This window comes from Myotis nattereri (assembly GCF_964212035.1).
Source record: "Myotis nattereri genome assembly, chromosome: 10".
In the NCBI taxonomy this organism is placed as follows: Eukaryota; Metazoa; Chordata; class Mammalia; order Chiroptera; family Vespertilionidae; genus Myotis; species Myotis nattereri.
Window position 1 is genome coordinate 40,162,635 of NC_138085.1, and position 13,137 is coordinate 40,175,771.

At 49.9% G+C, this 13,137-nt stretch overlaps 1 protein-coding gene across 2 annotated transcripts in view; it reads left to right on the forward strand.

Annotated features, from left to right (window-relative positions):
• Positions 1–12,135: 12,135 nt before the first annotated feature.
• Positions 12,136–13,137, forward strand: part of RAB11FIP5 (RAB11 family interacting protein 5) — a gene marked incomplete at its 5' end in the record, with an annotated part of 35,936 nt that continues 34,934 nt past the window's right edge. Inside the window, one exon of one of the 2 annotated variants that reach the window (XM_081101563.1) lies at positions 12,136–12,725. In XM_081101563.1, coding sequence (XP_080957689.1) covers positions 12,298–12,725 — 428 coding nt within the window. The remainder of the gene's footprint in view (positions 12,726–13,137) is intronic. The other variant, XM_081101562.1, reaches the window with a different exon arrangement.

The following is a 13,137-nucleotide window of genomic DNA, read 5'->3' on the forward strand; positions in this document are numbered from 1 at the left end:
TAAAAAGTTAGAAATAAAGTTATCATTTGATCCAGCACTTCCATTCCTAGGTGTCTTCTTGAGAGAAGTGAAAACAGATGTCCACACAAAGTTTGCACATGCATGTTCATAGCATCATTTTACTCATAATAGCCAAATCAGGAAACAACCCAATGTCCATCAACAGGTTGGTAAATAAACAAAATGTGATATAATTCACACAATGAAACACTACTCAGCAATAAAATAAGTAACTACTGATTGTTGACATATACTATGATGTAGATGAGCCTCAAAAACATTATACAAAATGAAAATAGACACAAAAGATGATATATTGCATAATCCCATTTATAAGAATGGTACAGACAAGGGAAATTTATATAGATGTTAGTAGATAAATGATTCCCTGGGATAACTTTGGGAATGTCAAAGTTTGGGACATTTGGGGGTGGGGATTGACTGCAAAGGAGCCCAAGGGAACTTTTTGGGGGTGATGGAAATGTTCTAAATATGGATTGTCATGGTAGTAGCACAACTATAGATTTACTAAAAATCATTGAATTGTATACTAACAGTGGATAAATTTTATAGTATACACATGAAACCTCAAAAAAGCTGTTTTGTTTGTTTTTAAATCATAGGTCCAGGGACCAGAGTATTGAGATATTTTGGGGATATTTTATCATTTGGGGGAAATCTGCAATAAGTTCAAATCTGAGTGCTGTATTCATGTCTCTACCTGTCGTATACCTGTGGTAGGCTGGATGTTGTCCCCCACGACGTTTGGGTCTTAATCCCTGAAACCTGGGAATATAATCGATTATGGCAAAAGGGACTTTGCAGATGTGATTAATTTAAGGATCTGGAAAGGAAAAGACTATTCTGGCTTATCCGTTGTAGTGGGCCCCACATGTAACCACAAGTGCCCTTATAAGAAGGAGGCGGAGGGAGACTGACTACAGATGTAAGAGATGTGAAGATGGAAGCAAGAGGCTGGAGGAAGGGGCCCCGAGCCAAGCCATGCAGGCAGCCTCCAGAAGCTAAAAAATGCGAAAAAGCAGGTTCTCCCGAGAGTCTTCAGAGGCAGCCGTGCTGACACCAGTAAAAAGGATTTCAGACTCCTGGCCTCCAGAACAGTGGGGACTACATGTGTGGGTTTAAACCACCAAGATTGTGGTAATTTGTTACAGTGGCAACAGAACACTGATATAATACCAACCTCAAACATATTTGATTTACAGTTTCTAATTTTGGATTAGTTGCAGAAAGGAAACATTTTAAATTTCATGTGTAATCTGGATTTTTTCTTTTTTAACTGAGAAATTAGGCAGCACAGATCTTCCCCATCAACAAGGCAGTAATAAAACTGCCTGGAGCTGAGTACTGACGCCCCATCAGCCTTCACTTCTCCCCGCAGCCTGCTGCATCCTCTGCGTCCGCCTGGCTCCTGCAGGCATGTTTTGTGACTCCCACTTTAGAATGGTTGCCATAGCTTTCTGCTGCCATATTAGTGTCTGCATCCGAGGGCATGACACAGTCACTTGGAGTGGATGCAGCATCTTCCATGGATTACAACTATCTCCCTTTTGAGAGGGTCAAGGAGGAAAGAGGGGTCACTTTTTTTAAAAATTAAATCTTTATTGTTCAGATTATTACATTTGTTCCTCTTTTTTCCCCCCATAACTCCCCTCCTCCCAGTTCCCGCCCCACCCTCCGCCCTCACTCCCCACCCACTGTCCTCATCCATAGGTGCACGATTTTTGTCCAATCTCTTCCTGCATCCCCCACACCCCTTTCCCCCCCAAGAATAGTCAGTCCATTCCCTTTCTATGTCCCATATCTACACTAATAAAAGAGAAAAATGGTAATTGGCGTACAGCAATACCGTTTTCATTGGCTAATCAGGGCTATATGCAAATTAACTGCCAACTAAGATGGCGGCTAATTTGCATATGTAGGCACAATGCAGGGAGGTGAAAGGGAAAGCAGGAAGAAGCCCCCTGCCACTGACAGTGATCGGAAACCCAGGGGGGAGCTAAGAGCTGGGGGGCAGGGCAAAGGCGGCCCTGGGGCCACCTTTGCCCTGCCCCCCAGCCATGATCGGAGAATCAGGCGCCTTTGCCGCCCTGGCCAGTGATAGCAGGAAGTAGGGGTGAAGCCAGCGATGGGAGCTGGGCACGGTCGAAGCTGGTAGTCCCAGGAGCTAGGGGTCCCTTGCCTGGGCCTAAAGCGAAGCCCACGATCGCGCCGCCCCCCGCTGCCACTGCAGGTCCCCGCTGCCCAGGCCGGACGCCTAGGCCAGAGGCGTTAGGCCTGGGCAGGGGCAGAGCCTGCAACCGCGGGGAGCTGGGGGTCCCCTGCCCAGGCCTGACACCTCTGCCGGAGGCCTCAGGCCTGGTCAAGGGGCCGATCCGGTGATTGGTGATCGGAGGGTGATGAGGGTCAACTCCTCTGGCTGAGGCATCAGGCCTGGGTTGGGGGTTGGAGCTGGGGTTTGGGGGGATATGAGGGTCCCCTTGCCCAGGCCTGAAGCCTGGGTCAGAGGCATCAGGCTTGGGCGGGGGTGGAGCAAGCGATCAGAGGGAGATGGGGGTCCCCTGCCCAGGCATGATTCCTGGGCCAGAGGCCTCAGGCCTGGGCGGGGGCCAGAGCCAGTGATCGGGGGGAGATGGGGGTCCCCTGTCCAAGCCTGACACCTCTGGCGGAGGCGTCAGGCCTGGGCAAGGAGCCGATCAGGCGATCGGAGGGTGATGGGGGTCAACGCCTGAGGGTTCCCAGTATGTGAGAGGGGGCAGGCTGGGCTGAGGGACACTCCCCCCCCCCCCCCCACACACACCCAGTGCACGAATTTCGTGCACCGGGCCCCTAGTTCTATTATAATCACCAGTTCATTCTGTTCAGATATTTATTCACTTGATTTTTAGATTCACTTGTTGATAGATGTGTATTTGTTGTTCAAAATTTGTATCTTTACCTTTTTCTTCTTCTTCCTCTTCTTAAAGGATACCTTTCAGCATTTCATATAATGCTGGTTTGGTGGTGATGAACTCCTTTAGCTTTTTCTTATCTGTGAAGCTCTTTATCTGGCCTTCAATTCTGAATGATAGCTTTGCTGGATAAAGTAGTCTTGGTTGTAGGTTCTTGGTAAGGAGGGGTCACTTCTGAAGCTGGCCTGTGTTACCTTGTGCCATTCTGTGCCATATGATGTCCTCCTGTGTCACTGACACATCTGCTGGCTGAAAAGGGACTCATTTCCTGTCAGACTTCTGGCCTTCCTAGAATATCAGGGGGACAGGGGTCTCTCATATTCACACTGTGCTTGCTTTTTCCACTTTGCCATGTGCTGATCCATTGCCTCCTGGAGTTCCAAGACGACCACTCTCTCTGGAAAGATGTTATTAGTGCCTTGGTGGCCTCCTGGGTATAGGAGGGGACACTGGGAAAGCTGTTCTTGAGTCTGAGACAGGAGCACAGATCTGTTTAATTATTTGCTTGGCAAACTTACCTGAAGTCTTAGGGTGAATTACAATGCACACAAAAGTTAATCCTAAAAGTATATAATAGAACGCGCCTGCGTTTAAAGGCCCAGCGCCTCCACTTAAGCCCTCTTCTGGGCCCTTCCTCTCTCCCGGCTCCTGTTCTCCCTCAAGGGAATGAGAAGGACAGCAGTTTCCTCCACCAGGAGTCCTGGCTGCTCCAGCCCCTTATCTCAGGTCAGGATTCGAGGTTGGTCTTTCCACATTCTGACCTTCCAGAGAGACTGACAGCTTTACAAAACCGACCCACTCGCTGCACCCCACCCCCACCCTAGAACGCCACAGCCCTGGTCGGTGCACCTCCCATGTCTGGGTTCTCCAGTCTGGATTCCAGTGTGTGCACAGCCTCCCGAAGTAGCCCTGCAAATGCGCTTCCCACGCACGGCAAGTGGAGGCCACTCAGGGGTCTCCAACATGAGGAGGAGATTCGGTCAGAGTCCCTTTGGCAGCCTGCCTGGCTCTCCTCCCAATTTCCTGAGGGTGACTGCTCTGACCAGGACATACCCACACCCTTGCCCAAAACATAGCTACAGAGACTGCCTGGTCTGAATCATATTTAAAAAAACATTTTTTTTTTTTTTTTTTTTGCCTGGCTGGCATGGCTCAGTGGTTGAGTGTCGACCTATGAACCAAGAGGTCATGGTTCGATTCCCGGTCAGGGCACATGCCCGGGTTGGGGGCTCGATCCCCAGTGTAGGGCGTGTAGGAGGCAGCTGGTCAATGATTCTCTCTCATTATTGATGTTTCTATTGCTCTCAGCCTCTCCCTTCCTTTCTGAAATCAATGAAAATATATTTTAAAAATTTCCCCTCCTAGCCCTAACCCATTTGGCTCAGTGGATAGAGCGTTGGCCTGCGGACTGAAAGGTCTCAGGTTCGATTCCAGTCAAGGGCATGTACCTTGGTTTGGGCCACATCCCTAGTGGGGGGTGTGTAGGAGGCAGCTGATCGAAGTTTCTCTCTATTGATGTTTCTAACTATCCCTCTCCCTTCCTCTCTGTAAAAAAATCAATAAAATATATTTTAAAAAATAAAAAAATAAAAAATGTCCCCTCCTAACCCATAAACGCATTGCTCTTGGTAGGAAATCCCAAATCTTTAAAGTGCCCCACAGGTCCTAGAAAGATGGCTCTGGCCTTTGCTTCCTGCCATCGTCCTCTGTGCTCGGGCTACACCAGCCTTTTCTGCTTCTCATCTTTCTCCGGTCTTGTTCAGTGTTAATTTCCTCAGGGAAACCTTTCCTAACGTCCCATCAGAAACAAAGCCCCTCTATAATGCGGGCTCCCGCCATCCTATGCTCTTCCTTCACCGCGTTTACTGCACTTTTCAGTTTTATATGTTTGTGGTTGTCTGTATATTTAATAATCTGTCTCCCCTGCGAGGGTCCCCAATTATGGGGGGAGCTTCTTGAGAGGCCGTGTCTGTCTGTCCCATGTTTTCTGAGTCAATACATGAATGAAAAGGGATCATTTGCAAAGGCACTTCTCCCCTCCCTCTCCCCCCGCCCCCCCCCCCCAATTTAAACTATGCAGAGATTCTAAAAAAACATGCAGAGCTTCTCACTGTTTCAAAATATTTAATTTTAAAATAGGATGTTGGATGTATCTTCACAATTTCTCTAACCGACAGCCCCGGGGCTTAAGCATTTTTCTCAGAATAAACAAAAAGTCAGCAAAGAAGAAGTCTAGCAACACCAAGAAGCCCTGACATGGGAGACCTTAGCTGGGACTGAGGTCAGAGCGGCCCGCAGCCTGTGGAGGAAGGTTTTCCAGGGTGGGGAGGCGGCTCTGAGGTGAGGAAGCCTCAGCCACCATTCCCCTGTCCTCGGCCACCTGCAGTGCTCACATTTTTCTCAACAGACAGGTGGGGACTTCTTTATCTCTGTTCATGGATATTTAGGCCCCGCCCCACGCGGTTTGCTGTTTTAAGTCACGCAGAAATAAAACTTCTTACAGAGAATTCCTTGAACACTTGTGTGAGGATTTCCACAGAGTAAATACCTAGAAATAGAATTTCCATTAAGGGATGACCCATTTTAAATTGTTGATAGATATTGCTGAATTGCAAGGGTGCCCTTTTGCCCCCTACACTGGCTATCACTATTGTACTAATTTGTGGCTTTAAACTTGTAGTGAGGTTCAGCATATTTTCATATGGTTAATTGCCCTTTGCAGTACCCTATGAACTCTTTATTCAAATTCTTTGAACACTTGAGATAGAACCCCCAGTATAAAAAATAGACTCCCGTATTTTATTCTGTTACGTCAGTGGGGTTTATGCTTATGGAGATCTTTAATCTGACATTTTTAAAGAGTTGGAACTCTATATTTAATATTTATTACTACTATGTTTTTTTACAAATGAAAAGTAAACTTGCCCTTTTCCTACATGTGTGAAATACCATCTTTATCAGAGATGAAATTCCTAGGCGTGTGTATGTGTTGAGGTCCAGCCCCAACAGGTCCAGGGAAGAAACATCTGCACAGCATATGTTTCAAGGGACCTGGCGTATATGGCATACTGTTCTTAATATGTTTGCTCACCTTCTTGGCACTATGTGTTTTAACCAAGGTCACCTCTCCAAGAAAGGTTGTTTCCCCAGGTAGGGATTTTTCCCTGAAGTTAGGGAGGGAATAAAACCCCTTAACTAAATGCCAGGCGGGTAGCTAATCACTTCAACTACAAACAATCACCCGTAAGCTACATAATCTTTACTCCCTGGAATGGAGATAAGAAACGCCCTAACCTTTGCAATTGAAATTGACAGGATTAAAATCAACTGGTATAAATTCAGATGTAACAAGACAATAAACAACAGAACTTGGCTGGAGATCCAAACCAGAACTTCGCTGGAGATCCTGGCTAGAGATCCTGGCTAGGCTGCTGATCAACTGAACACTGTCTCTATGTCATTCCTTCTTCGCCGACTCCGTCCACACCTTTGGGGACCCCTGGACCTGCTGGGGTTGGACCCCAACATGTAGGATTATTTCCAGACCTTCTATTCTGTTTGCTGCTGACTCTTTTTGTCTCCTTCTGGCTCCACCCCACATTGTTTTAATGATTGCAGCATTACAACACCTGCCTGGTACCCAGGCGTCACTTACTGTGAGAATTTGTCATTCTCTAAATCTATCTTTGACTATATTTTAGAGTCAGTTCATCAAAAATCTAACCAGAATCTGATCAAGTCTCTAGATCCAACTAGAAGTTTTTAGGAACTATGTGGGATAGAGAGAAATGTTAAACAACAACTCAGGGATGTAACCAGCAAAATACAGACCACAGGACAAACAATCCAGTTTTTTCAAAATATAAATTGCAAGGGAAAAGAACTAGAAGAGGTACACAGAAACTTGAAAGGCACATTTTAAACAATGAGTAAATACACCAATGGCAGTGAGCACACCCAGGACCCAGATTATGGTTTCTAAATCTCATTCTCCAGTGAAAAGAACCAGGCTCCTTGGAGAAATGGCTGATTCTAGGAGCAGGGCAGGGGAACTATAAGATGAGCCTACATCATTCTGTAACGCTAGAAAGTAAGGAAGTCCTCAGGAAAATAAACAACTCTGGTGCCAACCTGAACACAGATGCCATCTAGAAATCCAGGAGGGAGGGACAGGTAGGAGAGATTAGAGGACAGAACTCCCAAAGGCCAGAGCTGGAACAATTTGAGCCACAAAATAAATCATAATAGTATTGGATTATAATCTATAAAATAACATAAATACCCAGGAGTTTATAGTGCTATCAATAAATGGTTGAGTGAATAACTAAGGTAAATGAGGAGAAGAGAAAAATATTCTTTATGGAAAAATTCTAAATCATACATGTTATTTCTGCCCCCTCCAAGAAATGGAGCTTAATTCTACTCTTTCTGAGTGTGGTTGGACTCAGAGCCTCGCCTTCAAAGAATAGAATATGAAAAATAGTGATTTTTACAATGACAAAACTTGGCAGACGTTACTTACCTTAATCAAGAAATCTAGATGAAAGTCCCTGTGATAACTCATATTGAGGAGCATGTACCCCCGACAATGCAACAAGAAGGGTCCTTCACGTTTGTGCCTTTCTAAGAACTCAGAGCCACTTGCTAATCAAGACAAAAACATCAGACAAATCCAAGCTGAGGGACATCCAAGTGTCCAGCAGAAACAAGGGTCATCTTCTGAGTTACCAGGATCTGCCCTCCTAAAAGGTTTTTAATGGCAACTTCACACAATCAGTATTTATGGGCTTTCTGTCTCCACCCAACACCAACATCCTATGTTCAAATTAAAAAGTTTAAGTTTATGCCCTAGCTGGTTTGGCTCACTGGTCAGAGCGTCCGCCTGCGGACTGAAGGGTCCCGGGTTGGATTCCGGTCAAGGGCACATGCCCGGGTTGCGGGCTCGATCCCCAGTAGGGGGCGTGCAAGAGGCAGCCAACCAATGATTCTCATCATTGATGTTTCTATCCCTCTCTACCTCTCCCTTCCTCTCTGAAATCAATAAAAATATATTTTTAAAATAAATAAATAAATAAATAGCCCTGATCGGTTTGGCTCAGTGGATAGAGCGTCGGCTTATGGACTCGAGGGTCCCAGGTTCGGTTCCGGTCAGGGGCGTGTGCCTTGGTGGCGGGCACATCTCCAGTTGGGGGTGTGCAGGAGGCAGCTGATTGATGTTTCCCTCTCATTGATGTTTCTAGCTCTCTGTCCCTTCCCCTTCCTCTCTGTAAAAAATCAATAAAATATATTAAAATAAATAAATAAATAGATAGATAAAGAAAACGTTTAAGTTTAGAAGATCTGAATATTGGAGACAACCAGGAAGGCATGAGCACACCCAGGGGGTCCTCTAACCCTCCCGGCAGGGGGTGTCTGCGTGGAGGGGGTTGGTGGTCTCGTCTTCTAGAGAGGGAGGCACACCTCTAGGTGGCCAAGTCAGTGTCTGGGTAGTTTCTGCTCATTTTCCCCCTGAAGACAGCTAGCAGGCCCCGCCCTTTCCCCCTGGGCCACGTGGCCAGCAGGGTAGCCCTGCCTGACTTCAGTGCCCTCCCACAGCCCCAATCCGGCCAGCAGGAAGCCCGAGCTTGCCGAACTGCGCGGGCCAGGCAGGGGGAGGGAGAGCTGGAGGAGCCCGTCTGAGTTCTCTCTGCTCTTTCCTAGAGCCTTGTTACCCATGAGATGAGGAGGGAGGCAGGCGGGAGAAGGCAGTCCAGGCAGTTTGGAGAGCTAGGAAACAGATGAAACAGAGAGTGACAAATATATTTTAGTTGTAGTTTGGCAAAGATATCTTCATTTACAAAGCCCTTGGGGAATCCACTCCTTTTAAATTTTTTTTTAATCCTCACTTGAGGAGTGAGGATATTTTTTTCCATTGATTCAAGAGAGTGGAAGGGAAAGGGGAGGGGAAGAAGGTGGGGGGGAGGCAGAGAAAGAGAGAGAAACATCCATGTGACAGAGACACATCGATTGGTTGCCTCCTACATGCTCCCCAACCAGGGGTGGGATCAGACCTGCAACCCAGGTAAGTTCCCTTGACATGGAATTGAAACCTTGACCCTCCAATGCCCAAGCCTATGCTCTAATCACTGAGCAACACCGGCCAGGGCGGGAAATCTATTCTTAAAGTGGGGGGGTTTCATCTTGACTCTGTGACCTCAAGTAAGTCTGTTTAACCCCTTTTTATACCTCAATATCTTTTTTTTTTTTTTGGTGAGGACTTTTTTTTCCCCTATTTTTTTTATACCTCAATATCTTTATCTGTAAAATGGGTATGAAAATACTTCATGCTTAGCTTCCAATGGATGTAGGGCTCAGATGACCAACAGCCTAGTTTGGGGGCAAATTGCCACAGGCAGTAGAATCACTTGAACTGAGTTCAAGTCCAGTCTCTGCAATTTTCCAGTTGGAAACTTGGGGAAAATTACTCAACCTCTCTCTGCTTTAGTTTTCTCATCAGTAAAACTGAGGGTAGCAATCCCACCTGCCTTAAATGGTTGTCTCTTGGGGTAAATGAGATAATACATATAAATGGTAGAACCAGGATGCCAAAGCCCACAGGTTTAGCCATTATACTACAGTTGCCTCACAGGAGCTGGAAAAAAAAAAAAAAAGGAGGGGCTGGGAGCAGCTGGAGCAGAGAAGCCAAGCCTCGCTGCTGCGGCCGAATCAAAGGCCGGGGTCCTGGGTTCTGGAGGAAAACCAGTGCCGGCAGCCAGGGGAAGGAAGGCCTGTTGCGCAAATCTTCGTGAAACGGGCCATTAGTCTATATATATAAAAGCCTAATATGCAAATTGTCCCAGCAGGAGTTCGACCAGGAGACCGATTACTTGCTATGACATGCGCTGACCACCAGGGGGTGGCATGGAATGAAGAAAGGCCCCAGCTGGTAGCCGGCAGCTGGGAAAGGGAGGCCCCAGTCAGCAGTTGGAAGGCCCCAATCGGCCCTGACTGCCGGCCAGGCCTCGGGACCCTACCCATGCATGAATTTCATGCACCAGGCCTCTAGTAAAATATATAAAAAACAACAACATATAGTGTAGAGAAAAGACTGGAAAGAAATACAATAAGTTTTTTTAGCAGTTTTTATTTCTGGATAGTGCAGTTATGATTTATTTTGATTTTCTTCTGTATATTTTCTGTATTTTCTAAGTTACTTTTAGAATCAGGAAAAAAGGCTGTATATGTTGTGCAGGTGCCTGCAGATCATTCGTGACGGTCTCCACTGCATTACAACCTTTGACCACATTTTCTCATGTTTGAAGTAGGAATCATTGTCCCCATTTTCTTGATGAGGCTAAGAGAGGCAAGAGAGCTGGCTCAAACTTCAGGTCTCATTGCTGCTAAGTGGCAGAGAGCCAAGATCCATAGGCAGATCTGACTGCCTCCAAAGCGAGGTGCTGTGCACAGGGATTCTGGAGTGGGGCTCAGTGCCAAGGACTCCTCTACCCCAGTCACATGATCATAGAGTTAAGGTGGGAGGTTGCCAGGATTGGGCCTTGGCGGCTGTGCTCCCATAGGTCTCCTGTACTGGTTGCCTACACCCATATTCCTGGTGGAAGACATGGCCTGCAGAGTGGGGATTTTGGCATCTTCCGCTCGCAGCATAGCAAGTCAAGCAGTACGGTGGAGAGTCTCCCCGAGAAGAAATAAAGGTTTCCAGGAAAAAGGCATTCCATAGAGGAACTGAAAACAATAGCTTACCTATACAAGACTGAGAAAGGGAAGTGAGTGTGAGAGCATTAAATCGTTATCCATCAGAAAGAAGACAGTAATGGCCAGTCCTGATCAATCTAAATATAGCTATGTAAGCATTTTATATAAAAATATGGAGGTAACCACAAGACCTACGCACAAATGGCTGTAAGTGCTATCCCTGATTCCAGGGGTGGAGAGGGAGTTTTTGCTTTCATCGTAAGCACTTCTGTCCTATTTGATTTTTAAAAAGCTGTATATGTGTGTGTTGCATTACATTTTTTTTTTTTTTTTTTTTAAGTACAGGCTCTGAAAGTAAAAAAAAGTTCAGGCTTTGGGGTCATCTCTGTGAATTCAAATCCTTCCTCAGCCAGTTAAGGATCTTGGGCAGCATAACCTCTCTAAATTGCAATTTTATCTTCTGGAAAAAACAGGGATAAAAATTATATTTACCCACCAGGGTTACTCCAAAATGAGGTAATGCATATAAAGAGCACAAACTAATACTGGCTAGAATTCAGCATCTGTAATTATTAACAATTGTTATCACTATTAATAATAAGCCACGCGGGAAAGTAGGGCTTTGCACATAGTAGGTGCTTACGGGGTGAAAGTAATCGTTTGACCCCTCCACCAGAGCCTATGATCTCCCCCAGCTCGTGACGGCTGCGCTCCAGCGCTCGGAGCGAACACTTAAATATTGATGTGGCTCCTCATTTATTCATCACTCTGTTCTCCGCGGCAGTGTCCGCTGAGGGCGAGCCCAGCTCTCCGGCCCTTCGCGCCGCAGCCACGGTCCCCTCCCGCGTGGAGGTTGGAGGCAGCGGCAGCTCAGCTGCTTCCCGGTCGCCGACGCGGGGACCGTCCCGTGGCGAAGAGGGAATCGCTCCTAGTTCCAGCCGGGGGTCTTCCCGGGCAAAGGGCAGGGGGAGCGCGGCTCAGGATGAGGAGGGCAGCCGGGTCTGGCCTCACCGCCACGATCCTGCGCCGAGGGGTTGGTCCTCCCCAGAGGGGCGCGCCGGGCCGGGGCATTTTGCGGCGAGAGCAAGGACCTACCGAGGGAAGGTTCGGGATTGGCCGGGAGGCGCGAAGCGGGCCTTTCAGAACCGGCCGAGGGTGCCGCGCTGGCCCCTAGCAGGCGGGGTTGAGCTGGTGCCCCGAGTCGGGGGCGGGGCCTGCAGGAGCCACGCCCACCTCTCTGCGGAGGCCGCGCGCCCCGCGGCCCCTCCAGCTCCGCGCGCGCGGGTCTGCGGCGGCCTAAGCGCGGGCGCGGGCGCGGGCGCGGGGTCGGCGCCTCCGCAGCGCTGCCGCACCGCCGCGCGGGGCTGGCCCAGAGCCGCGGGGCGGGGCGAGGGGCGGGGCGCTGACAGCGGGCGCTGACGTCGCGGCGCGGCCAGCGGGCGGCCGGGGAGGTGGGGCGGCGGGAGGCGGCGGCCGTTTGGGCTCAGCCCATCCCGCAGCTGCGGCGGCCGGGAGAGCGGGCGGCGGCGGTCCTCCGAACCGGCTCCTGACAGCCCCCGCCGCTGCCCAGTCTGTCACTCGGTCCCGGTGGTTCCGCCGGGTGGGGCCGGCCTCGCCCGCCGCCGCGTCCGCTGCCATGGCCCTGGTGCGGGGCGCCGAGCCGGCGGCGGGGCCCTCCCGCTGGCTCCCCACGCACGTCCAGGTGACCGTGCTGCGGGCCCGCGGGCTGCGGGGCAAGAGCTCGGGCGTGGGCAGCACCAGCGACGCGTACACGGTGATCCAGGTGGGCCGCGAGAAGTACAGCACGTCGGTGGTGGAGAAGACCCCGGGCTGCCCCGAGTGGCGCGAGGAGTGCTCCTTCGAGCTGCCGCCCGGCGCCCTGGACGGCCTGCTGCGGGCGCAGGAGGCCGAGGCCGGCCCGGCGCCCTGGGCCGCGGGCTCGGCCGCCTGCGAGCTGGTGCTCACCACCATGCACCGCTCGCTCATCGGCGTCGACAAGTTCCTGGGCCAGGCCACGGTGGCGCTGGACGAGGTCTTCGGCGCAGGCCGCGCCCAGCACACACAGTGAGTGCGGGGCGCGGGGGCGCACACGGTGAGAGGCCTCCCCGGGCGGGGCGGGTGGGAGAGCGGCACCCCGAACCGCGCCCGGCCGGGGTGGTGCGCCCTCCGCCTCGCGCTCAAGGGCTCAAGGGCGTAAACCGACCCGTTGGTTCTAAGCATTTCGGGGTCCCCCCTACCCGTTCCTAAACGGTGCGCTGTGCTTGGCCGCTGGTGGGCCCTGGGAGGCCCCGGGAGGTGTGAACGGCGGCCTAGCGTTAGATGTAAATTGTCCAGGAACCTTAGGAGTGGGGTCCAGAGGCTCTTGGACTGGGGGAACCTCAAGAAGGAAAATCTCGAGGCCATAGGGCCTCCGGGCTGGTCTCCCTTTCCTGGAAGGGGAGGAGAACTGCAGGCACCTGACCCAAGCCAGGCCCTC